The sequence below is a fragment of the Aspergillus caelatus genome, assembly GCF_009193585.1.
Source record: "Aspergillus caelatus strain CBS 763.97 unplaced genomic scaffold BDV27scaffold_13, whole genome shotgun sequence".
In the NCBI taxonomy this organism is placed as follows: domain Eukaryota; kingdom Fungi; phylum Ascomycota; class Eurotiomycetes; order Eurotiales; family Aspergillaceae; genus Aspergillus; species Aspergillus caelatus.
The window spans coordinates 189,343-205,318 of NW_022475276.1; the positions used below are offsets into that span (position 1 = coordinate 189,343).

General features: G+C 48.6%; 6 protein-coding genes across 6 annotated transcripts; 4 read left to right on the forward strand and 2 right to left on the reverse strand.

Moving 5' to 3' along the window:
* Positions 1 to 66: 66 nt before the first annotated feature.
* BDV27DRAFT_141337 (hemerythrin domain-containing protein) lies at positions 67 to 703 on the reverse strand (the record flags this gene model as incomplete). The annotated part of the gene is made up of 2 exons (XM_032069799.1): positions 67 to 498; positions 578 to 703. 2 exons carry the CDS (start codon positions 701 to 703, stop codon positions 67 to 69), a joined length of 558 nt encoding a protein of 185 aa, XP_031932400.1.
* Positions 704 to 1,297: 594 nt separating this feature from the next.
* On the forward strand, positions 1,298 to 2,397 carry BDV27DRAFT_141338 (SDR family oxidoreductase; the record flags this gene model as incomplete). The annotated part of the gene is made up of 6 exons (XM_032069800.1): positions 1,298 to 1,327; positions 1,385 to 1,471; positions 1,526 to 1,678; positions 1,735 to 2,114; positions 2,171 to 2,265; positions 2,339 to 2,397. The coding sequence occupies 6 exons, from the start codon at positions 1,298 to 1,300 to the stop codon at positions 2,395 to 2,397; spliced, it is 804 nt and encodes a 267-aa protein (XP_031932401.1).
* A 586-nt stretch (positions 2,398 to 2,983) lies between these two features.
* Positions 2,984 to 4,644, forward strand: BDV27DRAFT_121109 (uncharacterized protein). Its single transcript, XM_032065280.1, has 2 exons — positions 2,984 to 3,043; positions 3,367 to 4,644. Exon 2 carries the CDS (start codon positions 3,568 to 3,570, stop codon positions 4,441 to 4,443), a length of 876 nt encoding a protein of 291 aa, XP_031932402.1. The 5' UTR covers positions 2,984 to 3,043; positions 3,367 to 3,567; the 3' UTR covers positions 4,444 to 4,644.
* Positions 4,645 to 6,316: 1,672 nt separating this feature from the next.
* Positions 6,317 to 8,275, forward strand: BDV27DRAFT_121111 (glycoside hydrolase family 76 protein). Its single transcript, XM_032065281.1, has 3 exons — positions 6,317 to 6,569; positions 6,626 to 7,317; positions 7,398 to 8,275. Exons 1-3 carry the CDS (start codon positions 6,479 to 6,481, stop codon positions 7,998 to 8,000), a joined length of 1,386 nt encoding a protein of 461 aa, XP_031932403.1. The 5' UTR covers positions 6,317 to 6,478; the 3' UTR covers positions 8,001 to 8,275.
* Positions 8,276 to 9,059: 784 nt separating this feature from the next.
* On the forward strand, positions 9,060 to 10,216 carry BDV27DRAFT_121112 (TMEM53 family protein). Its single transcript, XM_032065282.1, has one exon. It carries the CDS (start codon positions 9,108 to 9,110, stop codon positions 10,038 to 10,040), a length of 933 nt encoding a protein of 310 aa, XP_031932404.1. The 5' UTR covers positions 9,060 to 9,107; the 3' UTR covers positions 10,041 to 10,216.
* A 3,172-nt stretch (positions 10,217 to 13,388) lies between these two features.
* BDV27DRAFT_14307 (uncharacterized protein) lies at positions 13,389 to 15,882 on the reverse strand. Its single transcript, XM_032070045.1, has 5 exons — positions 15,695 to 15,882; positions 14,913 to 15,643; positions 14,701 to 14,851; positions 14,193 to 14,637; positions 13,389 to 14,120 (listed from the first exon to the last, which is right to left on the reverse strand). Exons 1-5 carry the CDS (start codon positions 15,775 to 15,777, stop codon positions 13,833 to 13,835), a joined length of 1,698 nt encoding a protein of 565 aa, XP_031932405.1. The 5' UTR covers positions 15,778 to 15,882; the 3' UTR covers positions 13,389 to 13,832.
* Positions 15,883 to 15,976: the final 94 nt, after the last annotated feature.

Genomic DNA, 15,976 nt, shown 5'->3' on the forward strand with positions numbered 1-15,976 from the left:
ACCACAGGGTGAAGCGGCACAGTGATCTTGTGACATCCATGATTGTCCTCTCGCACCACTACGCGATCACATAGGAAGTGTGCGCATCTCCTCCAAAGTCCAGTACTTTCGCATATTCTCCGCACCAAGGGTCCGAACCTCTTCATCGAGATGGGTCCACAACACTTCCCCAAACGCGTCCATTAATCGTTTCACCTCTGCCAATTCCAGGTCTTCCTCTCCGGAGCGGCATTTCTCTAAGTACTGTTCCAGTTGGTTCAGTCCACGATGGATCTTCTTATGCTGTGCCAATAGAGTCTTCTTCTGTCGGAACTCTGGCATCTTTCGAGCTAGCACAGGAAATATATGCTCTTCTTCAATACTGTGGTGGAAGTCAAGCTGAGAACAGAAACGCAGTCCTGTAAGGATCAGTTGCTTGGGCTTTAGTCCGCCAGATCGCTTCCCATTGGTTTCACATGCATTCTGAAGATCCTTCCAATACAGGCGAAAATGGTTGTGCTGGCGCCAGTTAGTAATGATTTACCAATTATCGTTTGATAAGATCTTAGTTGCCATCAACAAGCATGGAAGGACGTACGAACTGGTCCATCTGTGCCGCCATTCGATTATACACGCCAAAGTCTTTCAAGGAAAGAGGGGGTAACTTCTGTTCTTCGCTTCCACCCTCATTGAGGGTCGCAGCAGCCTCATTCGTATGCGTCATTGTTGGTATGTGAAAGCGGGGTGGAGATGAAGATAAGCGACGGGCTGCAGGTACTGCACGAAAAGATTTCCAGATCGTGCTCGGGAGACGTACGACCATTTGATGGATTTGGAGAGCACCAAGCCTTTGCTAAAAGATACGCAAATCAACTAACAATTCTTTTGCGAACAATCACTTAAGCCAAAGCACATCGGATGCTGTAAGAAATCCATTGCCGAAGTCTCAAGCAAATCAGGAGTCGGCAATTTGTCCGCACGCGCTAACTTCATTGGGCACTCCGCAGTCCACTTCCGGACTAGCGCGTAACTGTCCGGGAAGAAACAATCGGAAGAAATCCCGTGATTCGTTCAAGGCACCCCGCTTTGACCAAGTTGACATCACTGATAAGGGATTAGCGTTAGGGTTGATCCAATATCAAGGTTCAACTTTGGATTATTAATTCAATAAGAAAGCCAGTGGGGTATATATATGTGTATATATTGAGAAGCGACTCAAATACAAATACCTTTTGATTGTTGTAGTTTTGGTAAATCGTTTAGGAAAGAAGTCTTCTCGTTCTAGAGAGAACAGTATATATATTTCCCAATCATCAACATGTCATTGAGCGGAAAAAATGTGCTTCTCGTACGTGGCTTCTGCTTATGAGACAGGATATTGTTACATACTAAGCAAACACAATAGACAGGTGCCTCTATGGGCATTGGGGAAGCCATCGCCTTTGCTCTGGTTGAAGCTAGGGCGAACGTGATTCTATTTTCACGCTCCGAGGTAAACCGCCATGATATTCCCTATCTCAGGTACAGTAGCTAACGTTGCATGTAGAACAAACTGGCACAGCTTAAAGAGAAGCTGTCGGCGACATCAGATGTGAAAATCACATATGGAACCGTGGATGTTGGGGATTATGCCAGCGTTGAAGCAGCGGTGTCTTCAGCTATCGAAGAGATGGGAGATATCGACGTTCTCATCAACAACGTGAGTTCCCAAATTCCCTTTTAATATATAACCACAATGTAACAAACATCGTACAGGCGGGTCTTGCCCTCGGTGCTCCGAGCCCATTCCCAGAGTTGAAAGTCTCGGACATCTTAACAATGAACAATACCAACATCAACGGGTACATGTTCACGGCTCATGCCGTACTGAATCACTCCATGCTTCGGCGGAAAGCAGGGACAATTTTAAACATTACCTCGGTCACAAGCCTGGAGGTCCCGCCATTCCCAGGTGAAGCTGTATATCATGCCAACAAGGCGTGCCAAGAGGCTTTTACCAACGCTTTGCGGAATGAGCTGAGTGGCACGGATATACGCGTGCTCGCACTGCGACCGGGATGTGTCGCGACGAATTTCCATTCGTTACGTGTGGGTCATGACAAGGAGATGTATAATTCTTTTTTTGAAGGATATGAGTATGTATTGTCTTCTACCTGTTGTTTTTGACCGGTACTTACTCAGATGTGACTAGACCACTCGTGGCGCCAGACATTGCACAGGCTGCCGTTTATATGCTCCAGCAGCCACCGAATCTGTCCGTAAAGGCGTTGGATATTGTTCCTTCAGGTATGTCTATCCTGGCATCATACCGACAAAGCTAACTAATCTTAATTCTGGGAAACTAATGTTATCATGATAGCACAACGCTCGTTGAATGTGTTTGACCGATCGTGGAACGAGCGGAGAAAAGACCAATGAATAGATGATGGCAGATGGAGGGCCAAGTCAAATCTGTGAACATATCGACGTGAATTTCCTTTACGTGCTAATCTTCGCATGTATATAGAATTTCTCGACTGAAGACAAAATAAGACCATGAGCTAGTATTGGAAAAACCTGCGAAATAAAAACATTATCGTATGGATGTAAGAATCCCGGATAGGTAGTATCCGGTCGTTTAACGAGACATTTGAACGTAAAACGGTTGGTGGAGTTGCTACGCCAAGAAGCGAAATATAGAATATTTTGATTGAGGGTAAGCATTTATTCCAGAAACAAAATACATTCGTTGGCTTGGCGCCATTTTCAGGTGTTATTTTGAATCATGAAACTCAAGTCATCGCCTTCTGAGAACTAAAAGTGCAGTGTCACTACGTAGGGAGACTTATGCAAAGATTGGCCTTGGCAATGAGCCATTGTGTCAAAAGTCCAATCTGATTGCCTGCCATGTGTTGAGCAGACCCACTGGCCCACCATCCGGCGACTCCGCCTCATTAAGGAGTTTGACTGTGCCTGTACGGAGTAGGGTTGCGCTTCTCACAAGGGCCATCTCAAGATGCCGCCGCGAAGATCCCACAAAAAGTCACGCACTGGCTGTCTTCAGTGTAAAAAGAGACGAGTAAAGGTGAGCCAAATCTCCGTACTTTTCCAAATTTTAGTTCAACAGTGCCATTTTCGATTCCCTTCCTTTTATGTGTTTAATTTTGTGCTGCATCTTCTAGCATTTATCTTTCCTATCCCACGCCTCTTAAGCCTCGGAAGTAACAATCTTTGTTAACATGGAAAAAATGGTTATGCGCGTCACATCTGATTACAGACTATGACTACCATACTGGGTTGTATTGGAACAAAACTACTCCTATATGGTTGAATCGTCCAATATCCCTTCTATCTAACACCGATACAAAATGTCTATGTATCCGAACCCTATCTGACAAACCCCCGTAGTGTGATGAGCGAGGCCCCCCTTGCAGTAACTGCACCACTCGGGGGATAGAATGCGCCTATTCCAGCGTGCCCGTTGGAGCTTGCTTGCCAGACACACTGTCAGTGAGCTCTAGCTCTCCACAGGTGCCCATAAGCCCAAACCACATACCCAGTCAATCGCCGACAGCCAGCACACACTATGACCTACGCTCATTGGAGCTCATGCACAAGTTTTCAACAGAGACCTGTTATAGTCTCTCCAGCAACGCATTCGACCACCGTGTTTGGCAAACCACCATGCCTCGCAAGGCACTTGCATATGACTTTCTCTTAGATGGCATTCTATCAATTGCATCATTGCACACAGCTGCCACAAAGGCGCCTCTAGAAGCTCGTTCATACATCGACACGGCACTAGAATACCAGAACCGAGCATTGACACCCTTTCGACATGCTCTTAACAACATCTCGCCGGCGAACTGTGACGCCATTTATGCCTACTCCATTATCACCATCGCTAGCCGGATCGCAATGCCCCATCTAGCAATAGGAGATAACGAAGGTCTGAACATGATCGAAAACATCCTCCACGTCTTCGAGTTACTACAAGGAACCACCGAGATCTCAAAGATGACACGCGCATGGTCAGCGCAGAGTTCTTTCCCAACAGTCGGGGATTACTGGGCCCCAGCAGCCAAGCGTCTGGATAGTGAAACCGAAGAAGCCTTCTGCCGTTTAACCGCGATAAACAATCGCAAAAATAGCACGCTGCCCGAGGCACATCGGATAACGGAAGAGGCGGTCGATCTGCTACGACGCTGCTTTTGTCGGTACAGCACGATGAAAGATCCGGGCTCGGTCGTTACTTGGCTAGCTGTGGTTAACAGGCGATTTGTTGATATGCTCAGGGGTCTGGAGCCTCTTTCGTTGCTGATTTTGGGGCACTGGGGGGTTTTGCTCGGTTTACTTGATGGGAAGATCTGGTGGGCGTCGAACTCGGGGAGGGCTTTGGTAACTGATATATTGGGTGTTTGTGGGAGGGGCGTGGTTGAGTATGCGGATGCTTGGTTGTGGCCGAAGCGGGAGTTACGTTTATGATGATGTTTGGATATAGGGATTTTACATTGGAGGAATGCGACTATTCTATTCTATTGGCTTGGTTATAGCCGTTTACTAGCCCTCTTTACTTGTTCGTGGATTCATATATCGCGTTGTGTCTAGGTGTCTCCCGATTTTGGGGGGCGTTGCTCAAGAGGCCGATGTATAGCTATGTGGTAGTACATAATTGACAGAAGATACAGTGTCGTCCGAAGAGTAAATGGAATAAGCGTCTGTGGAAATCTAATGAGATCACTGAAACAGTTCATCTCATTCAATAGTACGTTGTCGCATGTTTTAGCATGGCAAGAAATGATTTCGTGAGGCCATAGTTGAATTACTACTACCGCAAGGCAATCTTAACAAAATCTCTTACTGTGAAATAGAAGCCTAAGGTTAAATTAACAAGAACAAAAAAAGCTAAAGGAGAGGAGGAGCAAGAAAGGACGCAAACAGAAGATATAAACACCATCGGCAAAGCCGATATCATCGGTAAGCAGCCGATAAACATCGGTACCTCCCCGATGAAGTCCACAATACATATAAGAGCCAACCATTCTTATGTTCATAACTACGTATTGTCACTTACATCTCCACTGAACTGCCACTGTTAGCACTGTTTCAGCTTGACACAGGAGATGAGGCTGTGTAGCTCTCACATCAGTTCGGCGCGAGACCCGCCAGTGCAGATCCTTACAACTCAGTTACTGCATGGGGACGAGATCTGCTCTAACAGATCAAGGCTCAATCGCCCAATGATATTTTGATTCTCTCCAGTGATGGAATGACGGGAAGTCCAACATATGCAGATTACTTGGTGTCGTGGTTTCTGATCAGCAATGTGAATAACAAATGTGGTAATCGTATATTCTACATATCAAGGAGGGGATTGACTGTCACAAATCAAAGAGATCAGCAGTACTGGAAGTATCCTTTCTTCTTAAGCAGTGATCCATTGGGGCTGTGGTAGGTGATGAAATTGCATGTTTCGAAGCCACTGCTCCGCATAACCCGTAGGGACCTCGACAGGGATAGTCAGGCACAACACCGACTAGACCCGCCAAGCAGGACGTGAGAAGAGTGTATCCATTGCTTAGCGCTGTAGGACCGGAAGTCCAAGCACGAGAAGCTTTTTAGGCAAGCTGTCAATGTACTTATCCGGACTAGCTATATCCGGGGAAACAGTCGAAGGGTTCATCAGCGTTCAAAAGGCAAGACAAGGCATTCGATGAGTCGGAGGGCGGGGAGAATTACCAACCGTTGGATAAGCGATCAACACTAAAAATACTCCGTCTGGAGGACTGGCCGTGGGGGCCAAAACCGAGCCCTAATTAGGGGACCGAGGAAGAGGTCCCTGAAGCGGTTTCCATTATCTAAGGGCATATTATCCTAGCCGCTTTAGGCCTTAGCAAGTGGTAATAATGAACGCTCAAGATCCCGATTGGATCTACTCCTCTATTCTTGTCTGGGATAGTTGTGGAGGGATAATGCTGTCATAATTCCATAATTCTGGTATTACAATGTTGTTAGGCTAAAATGAATGTGGAGCGGTATGATTCAGGGCCAGCCAGTAAAGCACACTGTCAGACCCTCCATGTTTGTGACTATCAAGAAGCCAAGAGCCTCGGTTGTTGGGATCTTCTTTCTGAATGGCCAGAGGATGATGGCTGCCTGCACGAGACCCCTGCCTTTCATTTCCACTGGCCCGATCAACAGGGTTTGACACTGTCAACAATTCTCAGTCTCACGAGAATGGAACGGGCCGACAACTGGTCATATGTATCAGTCAATTACAAGGCTGTAATATCCGTGGTTACATAGCCTAGGCCCTAATGTATCTACTCTACTGAATCAGGAAACGTCGAACACTAGAGTCCAATCCTACAGGGTCTCACCAAGCAAGTGCACTGCCTTCCCAGAAACATACATTAGGTTTTGCAGGAACAGCTGGTCAACTTTTAATCAAAGTCTGGAATGTAATAAGAGCGCTTTTCTCGTTGTTGGTTCCAATGTCCCCGCCCTCGTTACCTTCAAAATGTGGTCATACTTCTGGAGTATTGCACTCACAGCTTTGCTGACGCTGGGACGGCTTACCGCGGGCATTCAGCTTGATATCAATGATCCGGGTATTTCCGCTTCCGTTTGATGGATGCTTGGTCCTGCAATTCTAACACTGGAATAGACTCGATCAAAAATGCCGCCGCGACAGCCGCCTACGGGATGATGACCTATTATCATGGCAACGAATCCGGCCAAATTCCAGGGAAGCTCCCGGGAACATGGTGGACGGGTGGTGAGGTATTCATGGCACTGGTGCAGTACTGGTATTGGACAGGAGACACCTCGTACAACGACGTTACCAAGCAAGCCTTGATTTGGCAAAAAGGCCACAATGACTATCTACCGGACAACTATACACAAGATTTGGGCAACGATGATCAGGTATTCTGGGGTCTCGCCGCGATGACTGCCGCCGAGCTGAATTTCCCCGAGGATGAAGAAGTGTCGTGGCTAGCACTGGCCCAGGGCGTGTTTAACACTCAGGCGGAGAAATGGGACCCGGACACTTGCCATGGTGGTCTGCGGTGGCAGAGAAATTCGTGGAACGGAGGGTACGATCTTAAGAATTCCGTGTCGAACGGAGGATTCTTCCAGCTCGCTGCCCGCCTTGCACGATATACCAAAAATGAAACTTACACGGAATGGGCAGAGAAGGCATGGAACTGGGCCACGTCTGTTCCGTTGATCATCGAGAAAGGGTGGACTGTAAATGATCTGGTTACTGTGGAATCAAACTGCCAGTCACCTAACACGATGCAATGGTCCTACAACTACGGAATCTACTTTAATGGTGCTGCATATTTGTATAACTTGGTACGGATGGCCAGCGATACTCTCAACCCCTATGTACTAGACTGGCATGACCTGCAAATGCGTGCTGACATATTGCACAGACCAATGGTGATACTAAATGGAAGAATGCGGTGGAAGGCTTACTGAATACTACATGGCGCAATTTCTTCCCACAGGAGTACGGGGGCAATATCATGGTTGAGCCATGCGAGCCGCAAAAGCCGGGAGTGGTAGAGTGCGATGGCAATCAGTCCACATTCAAGAGCTTGGTCACTGCTTGGCTCGCCTTCACCACTACTGTCATGCCCAACACGCTGAATGAGATCTTACCTAAGTTACAGGGCTCCGCAGAGGGAGCAGCCAAACAATGTTCCGGACCCTCCCCGGACAAGATTTGTGGACAACGATGGTTCCTTGATAAGTACGATGGTGTCACGGGCCTCCGTGAGCATATGTGTGCGCTGAGTGTTTTCACTGCGAATATGGTGCCATTCAAAAATGGAAATCGTGATCAAGGTCCATTGACGGCGGATACGGGAGGAACTAGCAAAGGCGATCCGAGTGCAGGAACGGGGAGTCGGAAACCAGAGAAGGATACGCCGCGAGAGATAACGACAGGGGATCGTGTCGGTGCCAGCATTGCGACGGTGGCTGTTGTGGGTATATGGCTTGGAATAGTGGCCTTCATGATGACTGGGGATTGAATTGGATTTCCCAACGGCGCACTATGCCGTGATCCCTAGTCATTTACTCCAAACGCAGAACAATGGAAGAAGACCCAAGATTGAAGTGACGATTCAGCCCATGGTCACCACAGGCCGTACGAATAAGAGACTGAATGATGACAGTCCCTGACCACGTCTAATTTTATCTTTCTCAGAGCGATGGAAATCGCAGCGCCAGGGAGGTATGACATCCACACGATGCCATGATCTCGTATCAAGATAATATTTCCAGTCACAGATCTGTAATATACAAGTATAGTCAATATGATTATATTAGGTTCTCTTTGCCTATGCCTACCTCCTTCGTTGCCCATTGTATAGCTTCAGTCCACTCATTGATATAGGCGAGCTCCTTTGCCAAATCCCCTACAATCCTCCTCCCTGATAGCGTTGCCCACCATACGTCCTTCAAACGACTGAGCAAGACACCCCAATACATGTATATCAATAAGGCCATGGGCTCCTCTTGTCGTACGAGATCCACGAAATCTTTAAAGATAACCTGTTGAAGCTAGGTCGTCTTCTTTTATAGGCATTTTCTTGTTAGGTCTTTGGATGACTGTGATACCGAAAAGGGAAATCAATACGCTGTGGGGAAAACCCAAATAGGAAAGTCTTACGCAAAGCTTCAGTTCAACCATGAATTGCACGAGGTATTTTCAAATTGATATATATTTATTTCCCAATTTCAGTCGTAGTATAACTGGCTTAATGGATATCGTACACGGTATGGCCCGCCCTCGACCCATACTGCTTGCCTACAAAAACGCTCGCGATGTCCGGAAATAGAGGAATGTTAGCTACTAAATGCCATAGGGTATTTCATGTATTGTAGACATATCAGTCTACTATCAACACTTCTACTATATCCTAAATATACCCCTAAGGTCGATATAAACAAAACTCCGTAAATTCAAGCAGCACGTGGCAATGTAACAGCGCTGATGCCCACGTGACTGATATGTTTGTATATAGCCACTATTGCCACAACGCCGTAGGGTTTAGGCTAACATAAGCATCCTCAACAACTCAATGCTTCTTTCTTTCCTTTTGTTGCGCACTATGTAAACATATGACAACCAAGCTATGGCAAGTACATCAGACTTTGATCCCCTCGACTCAATTGGGGAGAATATATACCTTTTGGAACCTCCAGAACACACCAGCATAGCAACAATCACAAGCCCAGCACTCATTATTCTCTGTACGTGGCTTGGCGGTGCTACGCCCCAACGCATCCAGAAATACGTTACCGGTTATCGAAGGCTATACCCAGCCTCAGCCATTCTTTTGGTCACCACACACATCCTTGAGATCACCGCCTTTCCGTTCAGCGTCCTCCATGCGCGTCTTAGCCCAGTCCGCGATTACATTCGGGGTAAGATCGCAGACAAAGAAAGGAAACGCTCAATTCTGCTGCATATATTTTCACATGGTGGCTGCAACACGGCGATCCAACTAGCTCTTTCTCTCCGTCAGGATGCCGCTCATCCACCCTTGGAGCTAGGGATTCATCTTCGTGGGATTATCTTCGATTGCTGCCCCGGAGACACCTCCTTCTCGCGTGCGTACCAGGCAGCCGCTCATTCATTGCCGCCTCAACCTGCGCCTGCCAAGGTCTTGGGAAAGTTACTCCTCTATCCTGCCGTTGGGCTCATCACTGGTCTTCAGCGGACTGGACTAATGAGTTCTGTTTCGCAACTGCGGTTGCAGTTGAATGATCCGGTCGTGTTCGGAGCGGCACCTAAACGGTTGTACCTGTATTCTACGACCGATCAGATGGTCGGATGGGAGGACGTGGAATCACATTTGGCTGAGACTAAGGCTATGTTAGGGTGCCAGGCTGAAGCAATAGCGTTCCCGGATAGCCCGCACTGTGCTATTGTGAGAGATCATGCTGATCGGTATTGGGATACGATTGACCGATTCTGGGCTGGGAGGGAAATTTCCACGCCAGCTGGGATGACGTCTGGACAGCTGGGTGGTGGTTTGGGTGACAGGTTACGGAGCCGAATATAAATAAGGTGATATATTGAAATTGTATGCACTGTGAAGTGTAGACTAACTGAAAAGTTCTTTGCTGTGATCACAATCATTCTGAACTAGGTATTCATACTTGTCAATCATGGCTGACTTTCTTTGAAGAGAGACCGGATACCGAGAAATACTTTCCATATAGAAACTTGTCAGTAGATGTATGAATTATCTGGAGGCTTTTAGATTCAGTCAAGTAGACGAACGCTATACGGTCTAGCCAAATAATTTGAGATAGCTGTTGCCACTGTCGTTGAGTAATGATGCTGTCAAGCATAGATCTAAAACACTGAACTTATACCTCCGAGAATTGCCACGGCCGTCAGATTGCAGAGATCTGTTTCTTTCCTCGCTTGCTTGTGTATTTCCTGTGTTCTCTAGCGCGAACCTCGGCCACCCTATGTGCTAGTCACACCAATGCGGAATGATTTCACGAGAAATAAGAGAAAGGCTCAGGATAACAATTACTACTACTACTACTACTACTACTACTACTACTACTACTACTACTACTACTACTACTACACAAACGAATCCTGACGATAAATTAGAAGCAAAGTCATACAGGATCGTGTAATATTATAAGCCTGTAATATGTACTATTTACTGGAACTCCGGGTGATTGATCGAATGGATTGGGTCATCTATGCGCCGGCGCTTCGACGACTGATCCACGGCGGTGTGGAGGAAGTATTCGTTCGGATAATATTGCGGACGGGTAGATTGGCTGCTGCCATAACTTGTTGCAAAGTTACCTGAGTGGTACGGGCTGGAACTAGTCACACTCAGAGCTCCACTTCCCCACCCACTGAATGGAGCCATGCTGCTGGCCATATGATTCGATGACTGGCTGGGACTTTGGGGTGACTCAGGCGGTTGAACAGGCTGTGGTAGCTGTTGTGATTGCTGCTGTGATTGCTGCTGAGATTGCTGCTGTGATTGCTGCTGTTGGTGCTGCGGCTGCGGTTGCGATTGTTGCGATAGCTGCGACTGCTGTGGTTGTGGCTGCTGATAATATGGCTGCTGTGATTGCTGGCGCTGTTGGGGCTTGGGTTGTTGAGGATTTCTAGCACGAGGTTGCTGGGGCTTTCGAGGCTGAGCGGGTTTCCGAGGTTTTTCAGTTTTTTGAGGCCCGCAAACCTCTCGCGATTGAAGGGATTGCCGAACATGGGTTGTCGGGTATGCTTGGAAGGACGACATTAATGTTTCAAGTGATGCAGGTGCATGGTTAGAGGGAGCATTGCTGATCAAAGACAAGGAATTGGCCGCATCTTCGGAGTTCTCGGGTTCCTGAGCCTGCTGGGGCTCTGGATGATGTAGCAACTGAGGTATGGAGGTAGTTGAAGGTTGAAATGATGACAGGGCTGACTGGAAGGTCTCGGAGGGATGGGCTGGGGAGGCGGTATTGAGTATAGGATTGGAATCTACAGTGGCTTCATCCCGCCGAGCTTTCTGGGTTTGCAAAGACTGCAAAGCATGCAAGGGAAGTGATGGGTCTTGCGCCGAAGACGACCGGAATGGCTCCATAGATGGTTGCAACGGCGTCCCTGTATTGACTGAGGCGTTACCGATTACAGGCGTGGGATCAGAAGTACCCTGGGGTTGCTGTGGCTCATGAGCTTCTTGCTGGTCAGGAGGTTGCGATGGTTGCGATTGTTGCGACATGTGATTTCTAGAGAACTGCTGAAAAGTCGTGATGGACGGACGAGAAGGCGTAGATGTATAGTTTGAAGAGGCATTACTAAGGATAGGTGTGGAATTTGCGGTGTTCAAGGCGTCCTGTGATGGCTGCGGTTGAGCTAAGCGATTGGTGGGAGGTGGTAAAGATGCGCTGGATGTCTGGCGCGCCATATCTTCACGTTCTTCAGAGTGTACGCTGGCCTTGGGTGGTGGAGTTTCGGTATTCAGAGGCACCTGCGGTTCCTGACGTTATGGTATGTTATCGGTTGGTAGCTGGGATGATGGTTGAAGTGGTTGAGAAGATGCAGCTGTAGAGTTTCCAACACCAGTACCGACTATAGGCGTCGAAGCTGTAGTGGTCGGGGGTTGCTGACTCTCCGAAGCCGGCGGCGCAGCGATGCCCTGGGTATGTTCCGATTCCCTCTGAGGCCCTCTTGTAGCCACCTGGGGTGCCGTTTCATTAGGCTCCTCTGGTTCCTCCAGAGCCTTTCTCACATGACTAAGCATATTAACACTCTTCGCCTGTTCCACTAGTAGATGCGTGAGGAATCTCTGGATCCGAACAGCAGTGGCAGGTGGTCCGCTTCGAATCTGTCGAAAGTACGTAGCGCACTCAGCCTCAGTCTGGGGGATATCGAACTTCGAAAAGTCATCGTCCACAATTGAGCTGGCATCCTCCGCAAATCGCCACGGCTGTGGCCCAGAAGAGACACTGGGACGTGGAGCACGTGGCGGAGGCTTCCTAGCCTCTATCAACTGCGACCAGGTCTTGCGAAAGTCCGGGTGGCGGACCAAAAAGCGCTGAGGCCATTGGCTTCCAATTGGCTGAAATTCCATGCCCAAATGAATACATTTCTCCCTATATAGATCATTCGCAACCTCCCAGAGCAACACATTGGTCGGCCGACGGTCGTCTTCTTCCACCCGTCGCAGTGCCTCTTTACTGATCGAGTCCTCGTCTGTTGCATCCAGCTTCTGGAGGGGATGCGCAGCTTCCCGCCTTGGTAGCTGTGGCCCCTTCGACCGATGTTTGAGAATAGTCTGCGAGATTCCCCATGCGGCAGCGGCGGCCTTGAGGGTTGGATATTGGCCGGCCTCGTATGCCGCACGTGCTTGGCTAACTCGGATATCTTTCGGCAGGGAAGGGTCGGGTGGAAGAACATCCTTTGCCGCGGTTTGTCTCTCATCCAACTGCTCACCCTCTTGCTCGTCTTGCAGCTCATTGTCCACATCATTCCACTCCCCAGCTCCCTCAAGGTACAATGCCTGGCTAGCGATATCAACGGCGCTCAATGGTGAGTCATTCGCAATCTCCACCCTAACACCCTTATCCGTCCTCTTTTCATCACCTTTTTTCTTCTTATTACTAAGGTCCGGCTTAACGGGGATAACAACCGATAACCCCTTATGCTGCGTTGAAGGTCTTGACCGGGTTACCCTCGAGTGGGTCACGGTAGCTTTGGGACGCGATGTACCAGCACGGGCGGATCTCCGTCGCAAGAATTGCGCGCTCTTGGGTGCTTTGGTCTCATAATTAATTTTCTAAATTATAATAGCTAGGGAAGTAGCGAGTGACTTACGCATTCTGCGGATCCGCCTTCAGGGGACGGGCGCGATGAGGTTGACGCGACCTGAGCCCTTAAGGGAGATTATCTTGATGTGGATGGCTGATAAGCCTCGGGAATCTGGTTTCTCCGGTACATGGGGGAACTACTAGTCTTGGGTGGGGATTGTTTGCTTGGTACCTGTGGGTGGAGTTCAAAGCAATTTGGTGCCTGATTGATCTGGCAGCACTTTACTGCCACTGTCAGTTGTAGCCATACATAACCTTACTCCACCTTTTCTTTTCTTCATAGTTTTGCTCAGAGCACCCACAGAAAGGGAGAGGAACGAAAAAGGACTGCCTGACAGGCGTATCTCTTCCATGAGTTCGACCAGACGCCAAAAACACATAAAGCAGGAGCAAAGGATGCAAGTCTATTGTGTTTCAGTCCCCCATGTGGTTGTTCATAGCTTAAGCAAATGCATATCCACTGAATTCTGAGAAACATCATTAGGAATACCTACCACTTGATGAGAATAGTATATATACATCGGTCAGTCATCATCCACCACCACCACCATCCAAACACCAACATCACCATTACTTGCTAGTAACGGGGTACAATGAACCCATCGATCTCTTCCCTGGGGATTGAACCTCGTTACCCATTTGATACGCGCGGTGACACTACGCCCGGCCATAAATGCATCAAGCAATTCTTCCCGTATCGACGGGTTCCCACCAATACGTGTCAAGAAGGAGGATTGGAGAATGCCAGGGATCTGGAGAGCTGGTGAGGTAAACAAGATTCGAAGGGACGGATAGGGCCGAACAAGGAGGTACTAAGATAATTAGCACTAGGCGGCTTGAGAGCTTAAAAGGACTTGGGAAGAAACCAGAGAGGAAAGACGTACATTTTCGTAAACGCCCGTTAACGAACCCCGAAACAACGCGGTTTTAATGTCTCTCTCGCGTATGGCCTCCATCTCCACTGTATCCGCCGTTGACCAGGTGCGACTATGACCTTTCCAATTCCGATCGAACACTGCAGGGATCGGTTTGAAAAGATTCCCTCCTACCTGGTGCACCACATTCAGCTCTCGTGGACTGAACAATTCACTGAGTTCACGAAACTCGTCTGGACGGACGTCCTCCTTCATCTCTGCATCTTCCACACCAGCCCCTGCCTCACTGTTTCGCTGCCTATCCAACAAAGCGCACAACGAATCCATCTGCGCACCTTCCATGGCTAGGCCAGACACATCGATCTGGGCGCCAATAAAGTACCGGACTGTACCTTGACTGTCACAGAGGGGTGCGCATTGAAGGAGATTCATGAAAGGGGAGCCGTCACGGCGACTGTCATATCCGTCAGTCACCTTGCTTCCCGTGCAGTTTCATACACGAAGTCTGTGTGCTTACTAGTTGAGAAAGAGTTCTGAGTGATGCCTTCCTGCTTCTATGGCCTCTTTGATTCTCCTTACACTGTTCGGGTTCGTCTTAGGACCCTGGAGAAAGCGACAATTGCGACCGAGAACATAATCCATGCCGTACTGCGTCGTGCGATGGAACTCTGTGTGCTGGTCCATTAGAATCTACCCTATATCAGCGAGCAATCTGGGTGAAGAACATACCTTCCGATGCAAATACAATCGGATTGTCCCGTCTTGACGGATCGGTCAAGCAGAACACCTCAGCCAGTGCATCGGACGTCCCCTGGAATTTGCGCGGGAGTGTTCCTCGGACACGCTCCTCAACCACCCTACTCGTGATTCCAATGCAGCGCGAGGTAATAAATGCAGGAAGCTCCTCGTCCGTGAGTGCTTGAAGCGCTTCGTGGACACGACGCTGCAGGGCGGGAGTGCAGGTTTCTCCGACCTGTTCCGTGACCGTGATCGCCTGTGGAGGTAGGTCGACGGCGCATCGGACCAGAGCGTTGGCGTACTCAATCGCCTTTAGCGCTTTACACGTGTTCAAGTAGTATGTCAGCAGCTCAAGCGACCGTGGGCGCTCTTCAAGGAGGAATTCGCGAAAGCGCGCCAGATATCGCGGGTTGTTCAGGATGGATAGCATGTGCTCAGGAGAGAACATGATATCTGCTAGACGCTCCAAGCTGTGCAAAGGCGCCTCGCAGCTGTCGTCAAACGGAACGAGCAGGTCATATGAGCAGTCAGCCTCTTGGACAGGATGGAATTGGTCAGACCCATCCCAAGGGTTTGGCTCTTGCAAAAGTGGTAGTTCATGGACCATGTAATTTCTGCGAAAAGTTTTGATGGAAGCCCTTGGGCTATTGGCTGCTACGCTATTGAGATTGCGCGTGCCACTTGGAGGACGTGGAAAGGACGTGATGAGTTCTCCCGGAGGACTGTTATCGTCGCTGAGTTTAGTCCAAAGATTGCGTTGGGAAAGCGCTTACTTTGATGGGGGATAATCATCCAATGCGACAGTAGAGGTGTACGATCGCAAAGAGTCTGTGTCGAAGCAGGTGTATCTTTCCATGGCGTTGGTTTGTCCAGCGCTTGCAACGAACCGTGGCGAGCATCCTGTTTTATACCCAGAGGTCTCCTATACGCCCTCATGATATGTCCAAAGATCGCTTGTGGATTGTCGCTTTCTGACTCCATTTTCAGGTATGTGAAGGCAACCCTGGCTTTTAAGTATGAGGTGATCGACCACATTGAGTGACTGTATAGTTACG